The 14,156-nt window shown below is 70.6% G+C and overlaps 4 protein-coding genes across 5 annotated transcripts; 2 read left to right on the top strand and 2 right to left on the bottom strand.

The window, feature by feature from the left end:
• Positions 1 to 103: 103 nt before the first annotated feature.
• Positions 104 to 3,383, top strand: LOC311435432 (programmed cell death protein 4-like). Its single transcript, XM_084516381.1, has 11 exons — positions 104 to 268; positions 375 to 645; positions 1,016 to 1,113; positions 1,215 to 1,328; positions 1,606 to 1,827; positions 1,988 to 2,085; positions 2,148 to 2,262; positions 2,588 to 2,695; positions 2,764 to 2,874; positions 2,962 to 3,101; positions 3,183 to 3,383. The coding sequence occupies exons 1-11, from the start codon at positions 212 to 214 to the stop codon at positions 3,232 to 3,234; spliced, it is 1,386 nt and encodes a 461-aa protein (XP_084372507.1). The 5' UTR covers positions 104 to 211; the 3' UTR covers positions 3,235 to 3,383.
• A 122-nt stretch (positions 3,384 to 3,505) lies between these two features.
• MOGS (mannosyl-oligosaccharide glucosidase) lies at positions 3,506 to 8,713 on the top strand. Of its 2 annotated transcripts, XM_084516358.1 has the most exons (4): positions 3,506 to 3,907; positions 4,017 to 4,237; positions 6,636 to 6,829; positions 6,900 to 8,713. In XM_084516358.1, exons 1-4 carry the CDS (start codon positions 3,544 to 3,546, stop codon positions 8,608 to 8,610), a joined length of 2,490 nt encoding a protein of 829 aa, XP_084372484.1. In that variant the 5' UTR covers positions 3,506 to 3,543; the 3' UTR covers positions 8,611 to 8,713. The 2 variants fall into 2 exon arrangements, with proteins under 2 accessions (XP_084372484.1, XP_084372483.1); XM_084516357.1 differs by having other exon boundaries at positions 6,636 to 8,713.
• Positions 8,714 to 8,953: 240 nt separating this feature from the next.
• WBP1 (WW domain binding protein 1) lies at positions 8,954 to 11,233 on the bottom strand. Its single transcript, XM_084516387.1, has 4 exons — positions 11,001 to 11,233; positions 10,494 to 10,596; positions 10,244 to 10,405; positions 8,954 to 10,065 (listed from the first exon to the last, which is right to left on the bottom strand). The coding sequence occupies exons 1-4, from the start codon at positions 11,067 to 11,069 to the stop codon at positions 9,404 to 9,406; spliced, it is 996 nt and encodes a 331-aa protein (XP_084372513.1). The 5' UTR covers positions 11,070 to 11,233; the 3' UTR covers positions 8,954 to 9,403.
• A 388-nt stretch (positions 11,234 to 11,621) lies between these two features.
• INO80B (INO80 complex subunit B) lies at positions 11,622 to 14,094 on the bottom strand. Its single transcript, XM_084516393.1, has 5 exons — positions 13,942 to 14,094; positions 13,546 to 13,738; positions 13,242 to 13,360; positions 12,722 to 12,903; positions 11,622 to 12,436 (listed from the first exon to the last, which is right to left on the bottom strand). Exons 1-5 carry the CDS (start codon positions 13,985 to 13,987, stop codon positions 11,972 to 11,974), a joined length of 1,005 nt encoding a protein of 334 aa, XP_084372519.1. The 5' UTR covers positions 13,988 to 14,094; the 3' UTR covers positions 11,622 to 11,971.
• Positions 14,095 to 14,156: the final 62 nt, after the last annotated feature.

Below are 14,156 nucleotides of genomic sequence, written 5' to 3' on the forward strand. Positions count from 1 at the left end.
GGCCCCCCGGTGCTCCCCGCGCCCGGTGCCGCCGGGACTACGGCTCCCATCATGCTGCCGCCGCCGCCGCCCCCGGTCACTTCCTCCGCGCGGCGGGGCGGGGCGGGGTCGGGCCGAGCCCAGCGCCCCTTCCCCGTCCCGGTCCCCGTCCCCATCCCGGTCCCGGTCCCGGTCCCCGTCCCGGTGCCGCCTCGGGCCCGGCCCCGCCGCGATGTCCGCCGCCAGCGCGGCCGAGCTGGGCGCCGCCGACCGCGCCCCCTTCGCCACGGCAAGTACCGGGACCGAGACCGGCACCGGCACCGGGACCGGGGCGGGGCGGGGCGGGGGCGCCGGGTCCCGACGGGGCGCGCGGTGACGGTGCCGGTGCTGCGCAGGGCCCGTGCCCGGCGGGCGCCGAGGAGGACGGGGCCGAGGAGCTGCCGGGGGCCGGGGGGGCGCTGCCCTGGGCCCCCCGCGAGAAGCAGCTGCACGAGGCGCGCCTCAAGGCCAAGGCCAAGCGGCGGCTGCGGCGCGCCTCGTCCCGGGACTCGGCCCGAGAGTCGCTGTCCGAGGGCGCCGAGCCCGGCCCCGAGCCCGGCAGCCCCAAGGGCAGGGCCCACGACCGCAAGTCCCGCATGGGCAAGGGCCGCGGGCTGCCCAAGAAAGGTGAGGGGCGGGCTGGGACCCCCCGCCACGTCCCCGTGGGGCTGGGATTCCCCCTCCATTTCCTTCCGGGGCTGGGACCCCCACGCTGCCCTTTCCCCCCCCCCAATGAGGCTGGGACCCCCCCTTCCATTTCCCCCGGGGCTGGGACCCCCGCACAGCCCTGTCACCCCCCCATGGGGCTGGGACTCCCCCCTGCATCCTCCCTGCCCCGCAATGCCCCATCACCTCCCCACGAGCTTTCCCCCTCCTCCCTCCCCATCCCCTAAGGGGCAGGGCTCCCTCCCAGCCCCCCCGGCTGGCCCTGCTGGTAGCCCCCCCCCGGGTGGTCTCAGTGCCCCCCACGGCTGAGCCCTACCTGTGCCCGGTGCAGGTGGTGCCGGGGGCAAGGGCGTGTGGGGTGCCCCCGGCGTGGTGTACGGCTACCAAGAGCCCGATGCCCGCGACCCCAACTATGACGAGGTGGCTCAGGTACAGCCCCGGCCCCCTCCCCGAGCCCCTGCCTGGGGCAGCCCCCACTGCGGGCAGCCGACTGGGACCCCACGGATAGCCACGTCCGTCCGTCCCCGCAGGGGGACACGGTGTATGCCACCGTGGTGCCCGAGCTGGAGGAGGACGAGCTGGAGAAGAACGTGCAGCCCATGGTGCTGGAGTACTTTGAGCACGGGGACACCAGCGAGGTCATGGTGCGTCGGGGCAGGGGGAGAGGGGACCCTTGGTGAGGGGGATGGGGACAGCTGGTCTGGGGCAGGGTCCCGGGAGGGGAAGGGTCCCTTGGAGCGAGGAGGGGGGTCCCTTGCTGGTGGAAGCCCTTTGGAAGGGGCAGGGTCCCTTGGGGAGGGGACAGGGAGCCTTGGCAATGGGGAGGGGAGATGCAGGGGCCAGGCTGGTGTGGGGAAGGGTCCGGGGAGGGGCAGGGTCTGGGGGGTGTGCGCGGGGTTGGTGTTAACGTGCTGGGCGCAGGCGCTGCTGCGGGGGCTGAACCTGGGCAGCCAGAAGCACGCGGTGCCCTCGCTGGCGGTGGCGCTGGCGCTGGAGGGCAAGGCCAGCCACCGCGAGCTGACGTCCCGCCTGCTGTCCGACCTGGTGGGCCGCGTGGTGAGCCCCGAGGACATCGCCTGGGCCTTCGACAAGATGCTGCAGGACCTGCCCGACCTCATCCTCGACACCCCCGAGGCCCCCCAGGTGTCAGCGGGCGCGGGGACGCGGCCGTGCCGGGGCTGCCGTGAGGGGAGGTGGCTGTGCTGGGGAGGGGGCGGCAGTGCCAGGGGGTGCCGGGGGGAACGCGGCCACGCTGGCAATGCTCGGGTCAGCGGCGGGCCACGCGCTGACACCGTGCCCCCAGATGCTGGGGCAGTTCATCGCCCGGGCGGTGGCCGACCACGCGCTGCCCCTGGACTTCCTGGAGCGCTACAAGGGGCGCGTGGACTGCGAGCACGCCAGGTAAGCGCCGCCCCGGCCCCCGCTGCCCGCCCCGCGCCCGGCCCTCACCCCGTCCTCCGCAGGGCCGCCCTCGACCGCGCCGCCGTCCTGCTGCGCATCAAGCGCGACGTCAACCGGCTCGACAACGTCTGGGGCGTGGGGGGCGGCCAGCGCCCCGTCAAGCACCTGGTCAAGGAGGTCAGCGCGTGGCCGGCCCCGCGGGCATCCCGCAGCGCGTCCCCCGGTCCTGCCCGTGCCCCGTCCCTGCGGATGTCCCCGCGCTTCGTCCCCTCAGCCCTGCCCATGCCTCCAGACGTGCCCTGCGTGTCCCCCACCGCACCCCTCTGGACCTGCATACCCCCGTGGCATCCACTGCTCGTGTCCCCGCGTCTGTTCTGCCACACCAGCAGCACCCCCAGCTGCCTCAGTGCCACCCGCACATCAGGACCCCGTTCCCAGCCGTCCCCACACAAAGCCCCTGCTGTGTCCCCACTGTCCCCACCGCAGCCGTCTCTGTCCCCAGATGAACCTGCTGCTGCGGGAGTACCTGCTCTCCGGGGAGGTGTCGGAGGCCGAGCGCTGCCTGCGGGCGCTGGAGGTGCCACACTTCCACCACGAGCTGGTGTACGAGGTGAGGGGCTGGGGGGGCTGGGGGTACGAGGGGGGCTCCATGGCCCTGCTGATGCCCGCTGCCTGCAGGCGGTGGTGATGGTGCTGGAGGGCTCTGGGGACGCGCCGGTGACGATGATGGTGACGCTGCTGAAGGTGCTGTGGGAGACGGGGCTGGTGACGCTGGACCAGATGAACCGGGTGAGCGCGGAGACAACCCTCAGGGGGGCCGGGGGGTGCGGGGCAGGGGTCCCAGGGCTGACGCCTGCAGTGTGCCCCCGACCCCAGGGCTTCCAGCGGGTGTACGCGGAGCTGGGGGACATCAGCCTGGACGTGCCCCTGGCCCACGGGCTCCTGGAGCGGCTGGTGGAGCTCTGCTTCCAGCGCGGCATCATCACCAGGGCGCTGCGCGATGCCTGCCCCGCCAGGTACGGGGACACGGCGGGGTGGGGGGCGGCGGGGCCTTCATGCCCTCACCCCCTCCTCATCCTCATCCTCCTCCTCCGCAGGGGACGGAAGCGCTTCGTCAGCGAGGGCGACGGGGGCCAGGTCAAGCAGTGAGCGCCGGGCACGGCCCCCCCGGGCACCGAGGGCCCCCCCCGCGGCTGCCCCGGGAACGGACCCGGACCCGGACCCGGACCCCGCCGCGGAGCCGGGGCCGCCGGTGCGGGCGGGGCGGGCGCGGGCACAATAAAAGCGGCTTCCAGGGACGAGCGCGTCTGCGTCTGAGGATCCGGTACCGGCGCCGGTACCGGGGGCGCCGCGGTCGCGCCCCCCCCCCGAGCAGCGGCTCCCGGAGGCGCCGCCAGAGGGCGCTGCCCCCCCCCCCGGGGCTCTGCCCGCCCCCTCCCCGGCCGGTGACGCGCGGCGATGGCGGCGGAGCGGCGGCGGCGGGGAGCGGAGGGGCCGCGGGAGGCGCGGGGGCGGCCCCGGGATCGGGATCGGGAGCGCGATCGGGATCGGGGCGCGGCGCGGGGGGCGCGGGGCGGGCGGGGGGCGCTGGGGCTGGCGGCGGCGCTGGCGCTGGGGCTGGGGCTGGCGGCGGCGGCGGCGGCGCTGGGGCAGTGGGGCCGGTGGCGAGCGGCCGCCCGCGCCGCCAGCCCGCACCCCGCGCCCCCCGCGCTGCCCCCCGGCGCCGCCGGGCCCCGCGCCGCGCCCCGCCGCTTCTGGGGCTCCTACCGGCCACACGTCTACTTCGGCATGAAGACCCGCAGCCCCCGAGCCGTCGTCACCGGTACGCGGCGGGGACGGGGGAAAATGGGGAGTGGGGAGGGGGTCGGGGGTCGGGACCGGAGGGCTGGGGACCGGCAGCCCGCTGAGCGCCCCCCGCCCCGCGCCCCCAGGGCTGATGTGGCTGCAGCAGCGGGAGGCGGGGGGCGGCCTGCGGCACACGTGCGAGCAGGGTGACGGGCTGGCGAGCTACGGCTGGCTGCGGCACGACGGCGACAACTTCGGGGTGCAGGAACTGCGCGACCGCGGGCTGCTGCTGCGCACCGAGTTCGTCAAGCGCCACGGCGGGGAGCACGGCGGGGACTGGAGCTGGCGCGTCACCGCCCGGCCTGAGGTGGGTGCTGCCGCCCGCGACCCCCCCCCAGACATCGGCGTCCTCGGCAGGGTAACGCAGGCAGCTCTGGGACCCCCTGATCCAGACGTGACCCTGTTGTCGACGGAAGGAAGACACAGACGCTCAGTATGAGTGAACAGTGAACTTCAACTTTAATGGATAGCTCAGTCGCCTTTTACCTAGTTCGAACATAATCAACTCATACATATTGCAAAAACTAAGCTCAGGATTGGCTAACATTTCCCACTCTTTTCAGGTAGTTCCTCCCTCTTTTAGCCACCATCCCGCCTTAGGGACTTTCCCCATGGCTCAAGGGCATCGTGTCCTTGGGCCTGATTGGCTCTCAGCCAGCTGTGTACGTGCCAGACTCGTGTGAGTTGAGTACGGTACTTCACCAGCCCATTGCCTCTTAACTGCCCAACATCCTCGTGTCCTATTTCACTTAACCATTCCTCCACAATTCCCCCGTTTTTATTTTGCGCTACAAATACCTTCTCTGTGAGTTGCTCTAGTTTCTTAGTTAGGCAGCTAAAGATTATATGTGCAGCAACTATAATCAATATAATTATAAGTAGAAAGCGAAGTCCCTCTTTAACTAACAAAACCCATCCACCCATGTTCCCAAAAACAGATTTAAGCCGACCTTCAAACCAACTATCTTGTACTACAATTTTTTGTGTATGATCCCTTAACCATTTCAACTGGTCGTGAATTGACTGACCATGGTCAGAAAGATAAAAGCAACACATTCCTTCTACATCTTCACACCCATGTCCCTGAGCCAGCAATAAGAAATCAATAGCGGCCCTATTTTGCAATACAGTATGTCTTAGACTCTCCATATCTTGTGACATTTCAGAAAGAACTTGTGTTGTTACATTCGATTGTTTAACAGCCCAACAAGCAAGCTTATTAATGTTAGTCAAAGCGTGTGCAGTTCCCACACCAGGCACCAAAGAAGCAAAGAATCTTCCTGCTGGACCCCACAATTCTACATCATCATTACAGTCAGAACCCAGAGTTTTTAGTTCTCGTTTAATTCTTCTGCTCCTTGTCGAGTTCTGCCACGAGTGTAAATCTGGAGCGAAAAGTGTGAGTCGCCCTAGGTAACACGGTCCTCCAAAAGCATTGGCTGGTACTCCTTGCCATGCACGGTCTCCACAGATCAAAACCATGCCAGAGAGAAGCAGCACAGCCGCCGCTGCTTCCATGGTTCCGTCAGACAGGCTGCAGGGTCCTGATGTCCGTCCCTCTGCTCTGTGCCGACTCGCCACACGGTGAGCTCCAAGCGCAGCGCTGCTCCTGGCGGTGACTGAGGGGGGGGAGGCTCCCACTGCCCCGTAGCCCCGAGGCAGCGTTATCATTCTCTCTGAAGGCGGCAGTGGGCAATGCCCAGCTCCAGCACTTCCCGGCAATCCCAGTCGCTCTGTAGCGGCAGCAGCGACTCCCTGCTCAGCCTGATGTGTAGCTAAAGCGCTAGCGACTGTTCTCCAAGGCTTCAAGAAATTTTTTAGCAGACTTAATATCATTAATAACATCATCAAACAATTTATCTCCAAATTTACGCCACTCTGTTTGTTCAAAAAACGATCAGGATTTGTAAAACAACCCTGCGCTACTGCATATGCTAATAACCCTGGCAAATCTTTTTCTACAATCTATATCTAAAATACTCCGCTTTTCTAAAAAGCATCTGAGCAAATTATACGCCGCTTGTCTTTCATACCTTTATATATACAGCTGCAGCCTTTGCAAAGACCTCGGTGGCGCTTTTCCGGCGGGACCCTTTATAGGCTCATCCCGGGTGCGGGGACTCCCTTCCACCTTCTGAGCTGCGGATGCGGGGACTCCTGTCCCTTTCACCTTCCCAACGCGGGTGCAGGGATTCTTGTCCCTTCCACCTCCTGGGCTGCGTTGCAGGACGGATCCTCCCTTATTCCGTCGAACACGTGGCCCAGGATCACCGCCAGCAGTGTCCAAATCCGTTCAGATCGGTCCCTGTTCGGGCGCCAATTTGTTGTCGACAGAAGGAAGACACAGACGCTCAGTATGAGTGAACAGTGAACTTCCACTTTAATGGAGAGCTCAGTCGCCTTTTACCTAGTTCGAACATAATCAACTCATACATATTGCAAAAACTAAGCTCAGCATTGGCTAGCACTTCCCACTCTTTTCAGGTAGTTCCTCCCTCTTTTAGCCACCGTCCCGCCTTAGGGGCCTTCCCAATCGCCCAAGGGCATCGTGTCCTTGGGCCTGATTGGCTCTCAGCCAGCTGCGTACCTGCCCAAACTCATGTGAGTTGAGTACGGTACTTCACTAGCCCATTGCCTCCTAACTGCCCAACATCCCCGTGTCCTATTTCACTTAACCATTCCTCCACATGACCCCCCTCCCGCAGGGCGCGGGCAGCCCGGCCTCCCTCGTCTCCCTCTTCTTCTACGTGGCCACGGACGGGCAGGGGACGCTGCAGCCGCACGTGGAGGACAGGACGCGGCTGGCCGCCGTGAGCGGGACGTCCGAGGAGCTGGGCGACTTCAAGATCACCTTCCTCAGGCCCACCTCGGAGAGCGGGGAGGGCTTCACCTACAGCAGGTGCCTCGCAGCGTCCGTTCACCCCCTGTCCCCGGGGTGCCGCCGGGTGCTGACTTCTCTGTGCTTGCAGCTACCACTACCTGGACGCGTGGAGCCCGGGGCTGCACCGCCTCACCGACGTGGTGCGGAGCAGCCTGAGCGACCGCTTCGTCTTCTCCCCGCCGGGGGGGCCCCGGCAGCGCTTCCTGGCCGTGGACACCTTCCGCGGGCTGCCGGGAGCGGCGGAGGCCCCGCGCAGCCACCTGCTGCTGCACCAGGTGACGCTGCGGCTGCCGGCCCGCGTGGAGGTGACCTTCGAGTCGGGCAGCGTGCGGGACCGGCGCGGGCCGCTGGCGGGGCCGGCGCTGACGGCAGAGCTGGCGCGGCACGAGGCCGCCTTCGAGCGGCGCTTCGAGGAGACCTTCGGCCTGGAGCGCAAAGGCTTCCCGCCCGCCCAGCGCCGCTTCGCCCAGGCCGCCCTCAGCAACATGCTGGGCGGGATGGGCTACTTCCACGGGCGCTCCCTGGTGCAGTCCCCGCTGCACGAGCACCCCGTGCCGTTCCCCGAGACCTCCCTGTTCACCGCCGTGCCCTCCCGCTCCTTCTTCCCCCGCGGCTTCCTCTGGGACGAGGGCTTCCACCAGCTGCTGCTGGCGCGCTGGGACCCCGAGCTGAGCCGCGAGGTGATCGCGCACTGGTTCGACCTGATGAACACGGAGGGCTGGATCCCACGGGAGCAGATCCTGGGCGAGGAGGCGCTGGCCAAGGTGCCCCCCGAGTTCGTCGTGCAGCACAGCGAGACCGCCAACCCCCCCACGCTCTTCCTGGCGCTGCAGCGGCTGCTGGGGACGGCCCCGCTGCCCTACCTGCGCCGCCTCTTCCCCCGCCTGCGCGCCTGGTACGAGTGGTACAACAGCACCCAGGCCGGGCCCCTGCCCTACACCTTCCGCTGGCGTGGCCGCGACACCGACCCCGAGCGCTTCCTCAACCCCAAGACGCTGGCGTCGGGGCTGGACGATTACCCCCGCGCCTCGCACCCCTCGGCGGACGAGCGGCACCTCGACCTGCGCTGCTGGATGGCGCTGGCCTCCCAGGTGCTGGCCGAGGCGGCCGAGCGGCTGGGGGAGCTGGCGGAGCCCTACCGGCACATGCAGCGGGCGCTGAGCGACAGCGAGCTGCTGGAGCGCCTGCACTGGGCCGAGGAGCTGGGCGCCTTCGCCGACTACGGCAACCACAGCCGGGCGGTGGGGCTGCGGCGCGAGGCGGGGCGGGCGGCCCCCGGGCGGCCTCCCCCGGCCCCCCGGCTGGTGCGCGTGGTGCGCGAGGCGCCTCGGCCCCGCTTCGTGGGGGCGCTGGGCTACGTCAGCCTCTTCCCGCTGCTGCTGCAGCTGCTGCCCCCCGACTCGCCGCGCCTGGCCCCGCTGCTGGGCGCCATGCGCAGCGAGAAGCAGCTCTGGACGCCCTTCGGCCTGCGCTCGCTCGCCCGCGACAGCCCCCTGTACATGCAGCGCAACACGGAGCACGACCCCCCGTACTGGCGGGGCTCCGTCTGGGTCAACATCAACTTCCTGGCGCTGCGGGCGCTGCACGCCTACGGCAGCCTCCCGGGGCCGCACCGGGAGCAGGCGGCGGAGCTGTACCGCGAGCTGCGGCACAACCTCGTGGCCAACCTGTACCGGCAGTACGCCGAGAGCGGCTACCTCTGGGAGCACTACAGCGACAGCAGCGGCGCGGGGCAGGGCTCCCACCCCTTCACCGGCTGGTCGGCGCTGGTGGTGCTGGTGATGGCCGAGGACTACTAGGGCAGGGCGCAACGCGGGGCCCGGCTTTCTCAGGGGCAGGTGGAGGCGCCCCGGATCTGGGGCTCGAGTCCTCCACCGACAATAAACCTCAGCCGTGACGTGCCTCGGTGCCTGTGTCAGGGATGGGTGCGAGGGGCCAGGTGAGCAGCGCTGCTGCCCCCGCACCTCCTGGACTCCTCAAGCTGTCCTGGTCCTCCCCTGCTGCGGGGAGGGGGGCAGCATCGCCTCGCTGCTGTGTCCCTGCCCATGGGGAAAGATTTGGGGACGGGGGGGGTGTCACAGCTCAGCCCCAGCTCCACAGCACCCTGCGCGCCCCCAGGCCCCCAGAGGAAGGCGGCAGGGCCATAATTCCACATCTCTTTAATGATGAGGGGACGCTACTCGGGCCCCGCACACAGACCTGCAGGCTGCGGCGGGACAGAGCCACCCCCCCCGACCGGGGCCCGGCTCCCTGGAAGCAGTTCAGAGGGGACAGCGGGGGGCACGGCGGCACCGTGGCGGGGCCATCCCGGGGGCTCCGCGGCGAGAGTCCACAGCCCGGGGATGGCGGCAGAGCCCGCGGGGCCGCAGCGGGGAGCGGAGGCGGGGGAAGGCGGCCCCGCCGCACCCGGGGCCCTCTGAGCAGGGGCGGTTTCGGCACCGTGGTGCCCCCAGCCCGGCTGCTCCAAGGCGGGGAGCGGCGGTGCGAGCCGTGGCGGCGGGGAGAGGCGCGGGCGACACCGGGCCGGCCCCGCGGGCAGGGGGATGGTGGCGGCGGCGCGGCGGGAGAGGCGGCAGGGCCGGGCCGGGCCCCTCAGACGGGCAGGGTGGGAGCGCCCGGCTCCCCGCCGCCCCCCTCGGCCGGGACGCTGCGCCGGGCCGGGGGCGGCGCGGGGCCGGCCTTGCCCAGCAGGCGCACGGCCTCGCCCTCGCTCTCCTCGCCGCCCTCCTCCTCCTGGCAGCGCCCCACCTCGATGCCCGAGTCGCCCGTCAGGCGCCGGTGCCGGTAGTGCTCGCCGCCCTCCTCCTGCGGGGCCGCGCCACCCTCCTCCTCCTCGCCTTCCTCGATGTCCGAGCAGCGGTGGCAGTCGGCCTCGAAGAAGTCCACGTTGGAGGAGAAGAGGGCGTGCTTGTGCGGGGCCGTGCGGGCGGGCAGCTCCTCGGGCAGCTCCCAGCTGGCGCCGGTGCCGGTGCTGCTGGTGCCGCCCTCCTCGCTGGGCGTGCTGGCCCGGCTGCGCTCCGTCTCGTCCGTCACCTGCACCGACAGCGAGGTGCTGCTGGGGGACGTCACGCAGCTCGACTCGCAGGAGCAGCTGGTGTAGTTCTCCGAGCTGGGCGAGAGCGTGAGGCTGCTGGAGCCCAGGCGGCTGCGTGGCCCGCTCAGCTGGGCCAGGATGGCGCTGTAGGGCGGCGGCGGCGTGCTGGGCCGGTGGGCCACCTCCTCGTAGGCAGGCAGCTTGAAGGAAGCCAGCATCCCTGCGGGGGGCGCGGGGTGAGCACGGCAACGAGAGCCAACAACGGCACCCCCCCTCTGCAGGGCGCAGCCACCCCAAACCACCGCGGCCCCGTCTGCCCCCAGGGGGTTCCTCAGGACCGGGACGAGCACGGAACCGAGCGCGGGGCCCCGGGGACGCGCGGGGGCAGTGGCACTCACTGAGATCCATCATGGAGGTGGGGTAGTTGCAGGCACCGTGGTAGGCGATGAGGTTGATCTCCCGCTGCCGCTGCTGCTGCTGCAGGCGCAGCTTGGCCCGGCGGTGCCGGTAGGCACAGCAGCAGCTGAAGAGGATGAGGATGGTCCAGAGCAGCCAGAACCCTGCGGAGGCAGAGCGGGGTGACCGTCCCGCCGCGCCGCCGCCCTCGCCTGCCCCGTGCCCGGCCCCCCGCGGCCCCGCCGCACTCACACCACAGCTCGTAGTAGTAGGTGCAGCAGCCGGTCTCTCCGCAGCAGTGCCCGGTCTCGCACACGTAGGGCTGGTTGTTCACCCCCGGGCAGTACTCCCGGGCCTGCGGGGGGCAGCGGCACCGTCACGGGAGGGGCACGGAGCCGGGACGGGCCCCGACAGCGCTGCTGGGCACCGGGACTGGACTGGGGGGGCTGGGATGGAACGGGACGGGACGGGACCGGGCGGGACGGAACAGGACGGGACGGGACGGGATGGAAAAGGACGGGACCGGGGAAGACGGGACGGGACGCGACCGGACGGGACGGGAATGGACGGGACCGGACGGGGCCGTGCAGGACGGAACTGAACGGAACCGGACGGGACGGGACGGGAAAGGACGGGGCCGGGCAGGACGGGACCGGACAGGCCAGGACGGGACCGGTCGGAACGGGACGGGACGGAACTGAACGGGACGGGCCCGGCCGGTGCCGCCCCGCCCCGCCCCGCCCCGCCCCCCCCCGGTACCTGCTGGTGCTGCCGGCCCAGCAGCGCGGCCCAGGCCCCCTCGGCGCCGCCGCTCCCGGGCCGCTCCATGGCGCCGCCTACAGCCCGCCGCGGCCCCGCGCCGGCTCCTCCCGCTCGGCCGCCCCGGCCCCCGCCGCCCGCAGCAGCAGCCGCTGCCCCCCCGCCGCCGCCGCCGCCCCCATGGCGGCCGCCGGGGCCGCCGCCGCCGCCCGGGCCGCAGCCGCCGCCGCCGCCATCGCTCCCGGGCCCGAGGTCCCGCCCCCCCCGCGGCGGCCGCGGCCAATCGGGCGCCGCCTCGCCGCCGCCGGCCAATCGGCGCCGCCGCCGCCGCCCTGCCCCCGCCAATCGGGTGCCGTCTGCCCGCTCCTCACGCCCAACAACAGAGACAAAGGGACCGAGCCCCGCCCCCGCGGGGAGTGGCGGCGGAGGCAGCCAATCGGAGGCCGAACACCGCCTCCCCAGCCGCGACGGACGTAGCTCCTGCCCAATGGGAGCCTCGTCCTCCGTAGCAGCGCATGATTGACGGCCACCCCCACCAATGGTGAGCTCGATCCCGCCCCAGAGGCGGACCCTCAGCGGACCGCAGCTAAACAGACGCGAAACCACTGCTCGGACGAAAGATTGGCGGATAGGCCGACCAACCAGCGGCGTTGTTCTTTGCCAGACAGCGCTCCCAGCCAATAGGGCCCGCCCGCAGGTGCCTGCCCTCCGCCCCCCCACCCTCCGGCCCCGCCCCCTTTCCCCGTGCGGGGCGTGCCCAGGGGGCGGAGCCAGGACCGGGGGGCGGGGCTGGGCCCGAGGCAGGGCCTCCCCCAGCGCCCGGGCACGGGGCCCACCGGGGACCCCCCAGAGACCCCCCGGGACCCCCCCCGGTCCCAGCCCCGGCCCCGGCGGTGCCGCCAGCCCCGTCCCGTGCCCCCAGTCCCGTCCGGCGCCTTCCCAGTCCCAGTCCCAGTCCCGTGGTCCCGGCGCTAGGCCGCGGCCTCCTGCAGCCGCAGGTTCTTCTTGTAGCAGGCCAGGCTGCAGAGCGGCAGCCCGGTGCGGGAGCAGGAGTAGCGCTTGTGGTTGGAGCAGCCGCTGACCCCGCACAGCGCGGGCGGCGGCACGGCGGGGGCGGGCGCGGGCAGCAGCGGCAGCGCCATCCCGGCCGGGAAGGAGACGGTGATGCGGTCGGCGGCGTTGCAGTAGTGCACCACGGGGCAGGGCGCCTGCTTGGCCCGGCGCTCGCGCAGCGTCTTCACCTTGGCCTTGTTGGTCTTGGTGAGGCGCTCGATGGTCTGGTTCTTGTTCTCCTCCGCCTTCTTGGCCGCCTGCAGGCGCCGCTTGCGGGCCCGCTCCTCCCGCTTCACCAGCATCTCCTCCGTCATCTCCTTCGTCTTGTAGCCCATGGGCAGCTCCAGCAGTGGCTGGCTCTGCTGCTTGTGCAGGAGGGCTTTCTGCGGGGGCCATGGGGGAGCCATCAGGCTGGAGGAGAGGCCCCGGCAGGTGGGGGCACCCCGACCAGCGCCCCCCATCCCCATCCCTCTGAGGACACGGAGGCTCCGACCTGATTCCCAGCCAGCTCTGGGGTCCCCACGCTCCCTGCCTTGCCACAGCCAGCCGCCTCTGGGGCAGCACCCAAAACAGACAGGATGCCCCTGGCTGGGGGCTCCACACGATGGCCCCAGGGCAGTCCTCACCCCCCCCATTGCAGCCCCATTGCTCCATCCTGCCACCCTCACCTGTCTTGCTGTCAGCAGGGACTCATCCACCTCCTTCTTGAGCTCCCCGTTGTCGTCCAGCTCACCCTTCTCCAGGGCATCGAGCCAGCGCTCTTCTTCCTCCTCCTCCTCCTCACGAGCAGGGAAGCAACTCTCTGAGTCCAGGTCCGGCAGGGGGGACGGGTCCAGGTTGCTGTCCTCATCTGGGCCGGGCAGCAAGGGACAGAACGGTCACTGGGGAACACAGCTGCCGTGTCTGCTCCATCCTGGGGTGATGCCGTGCCCAAACTGCATCACACTCTCCCCATGATGCAGGAATCATCTCTGACCCCCTCAGTGAGGCACTAGAGACACTCGCAGCCTGCTTAAAGCCTGGAGGAGGGAACCAGAACACCCCCACAGGGCCCCCCCTCTTGCTCCAGCCCCTCCACCTACCCCTACAGCCCAACACTCCCTCAGAGACCCTCCAGCCCCAATGTTTCCCCGCGCTGCACCCACAGCGGTGGCGGCGCCCTGGGGCTGGCCGAGCCCCAGCACTCACCCAGCCAGGCCCGGTACTGCTCGATGGGCACCCCCTCCGTGGGCTCGTCCTCCTCATCCACCACCATCAGCGGGGAGGGGGAGCGCTGAGCCTCGGGGACCACCGTGAAGGTCGGCACGCTGCAGAGAGAGCGCGGCAGCCCCTGAGGCCGGAACAGGGCTCTGGGGGGTGGGGGTGGGCACCGGTGCTGCGGGGGGGGGGCACTGGGGCAGTGGGACGCGGGGGGGGGGCTGGGGCCAGCCGGGCCCCTGTGCCGGGCAGGGGCAGGGGCAGGGTCCGGGGCACAGCGGCCGCAGGCGCTCACCTCTTGGTGCCCAGGATCTGCCCCCCGAGCTTGATCTTGAGCTTGAGCTGCGGCTTCCGCAGGGCGGCTCCAGGCTCCGCGGGCTCCAGCGCGGGCGGCCCGGGCTCGTGGTGGTGTTTCTTCTTGTGCTTTTTCTTGTGCTTCTTGTGCTTCTTCTTGTGCGAGCCGTGCCCGCCGCCATCGTCCTCCTCGCCTGCAGGGCACCGCCGTCAGCCCCGCCCAGAGCCCCGGCCGCGGGACCCCGCCAGGGGAGAACGGGACCGCCCGGCGGGGCCGCCACCGGGGCTCCCGGGGATGGGGCCCGGCCGCCGGCCCAGCCGGGGGCACCGGGCCCGGCCCGCGGGGAGCGCCGGGGAGCGCCCGGCCCCGGCCCGCCCCGGCCGCGCGGGGTCTCACCGTGCTCGCCGCCCTCGGCCCTGCCCCGCCGCCACGCCTTGCTCATCCGGCCGAGCCGCCCGCGCCCGGTGGCGGTGCTGGCACCGAAGCCCAAACCCGCGCCGTGGGGGAACCGATTCCGGCCGGACCCGCTTCCGCCCGCCGCGGGGCACCGCGCGCAGCCTCGGCAGGGCGGGGGGATGCCGCCGCCGCCATCTTGGAAGCGGGCAGAGTCC

Source organism: Aythya ferina (genome assembly GCF_964211825.1).
Source record: "Aythya ferina genome assembly, chromosome: 4".
Taxonomy (NCBI): Eukaryota; Metazoa; Chordata; class Aves; order Anseriformes; family Anatidae; genus Aythya; species Aythya ferina.

What these genes read in the sequence shown, in the direction of transcription:
- LOC311435432 (XM_084516381.1), top strand. Translation starts at nt 212, where the DNA reads ATGTCCGCCGCCAGCGCGGCCGAGCTGGGCGCCGCCGACCGCGCCCCC. An exon ending in GGGACACCAGCGAGGTCATG is followed by an intron (nt 1,329 to 1,605) that starts GTGCGTCGGGGC and finishes TGCTGGGCGCAG; the next exon opens with GCGCTGCTGCGGGGGCTGAA. An exon ending in TCAAGCACCTGGTCAAGGAG is followed by an intron (nt 2,263 to 2,587) that starts GTCAGCGCGTGG and finishes CTCTGTCCCCAG; the next exon opens with ATGAACCTGCTGCTGCGGGA.
- MOGS (XM_084516357.1), top strand. Translation starts at nt 3,544, where the DNA reads ATGGCGGCGGAGCGGCGGCGGCGGGGAGCGGAGGGGCCGCGGGAGGCG. An exon ending in CCCCCGAGCCGTCGTCACCG is followed by an intron (nt 3,908 to 4,016) that starts GTACGCGGCGGG and finishes CCGCGCCCCCAG; the next exon opens with GGCTGATGTGGCTGCAGCAG. An exon ending in GCGTCACCGCCCGGCCTGAG is followed by an intron (nt 4,238 to 6,635) that starts GTGGGTGCTGCC and finishes CCCCTCCCGCAG; the next exon opens with GGCGCGGGCAGCCCGGCCTC.
- WBP1 (XM_084516387.1), bottom strand. Translation starts at nt 11,069, where the DNA reads ATGGAGCGGCCCGGGAGCGGCGGCGCCGAGGGGGCCTGGGCCGCGCTG. An exon ending in TGGGCCGGCAGCACCAGCAG is followed by an intron (nt 10,597 to 11,000) that starts GTACCGGGGGGG and finishes TGCCCCCCGCAG; the next exon opens with GCCCGGGAGTACTGCCCGGG. An exon ending in CACCTCCATGATGGATCTCA is followed by an intron (nt 10,066 to 10,243) that starts GTGAGTGCCACT and finishes CGCCCCCCGCAG; the next exon opens with GGATGCTGGCTTCCTTCAAG.
- INO80B (XM_084516393.1), bottom strand. Translation starts at nt 13,987, where the DNA reads ATGAGCAAGGCGTGGCGGCGGGGCAGGGCCGAGGGCGGCGAGCACG. An exon ending in GGCCGAGGGCGGCGAGCACG is followed by an intron (nt 13,739 to 13,941) that starts GTGAGACCCCGC and finishes GGTGCCCTGCAG; the next exon opens with GCGAGGAGGACGATGGCGGC. An exon ending in CCCTGCTGACAGCAAGACAG is followed by an intron (nt 12,437 to 12,721) that starts GTGAGGGTGGCA and finishes TGGCCCCCGCAG; the next exon opens with AAAGCCCTCCTGCACAAGCA.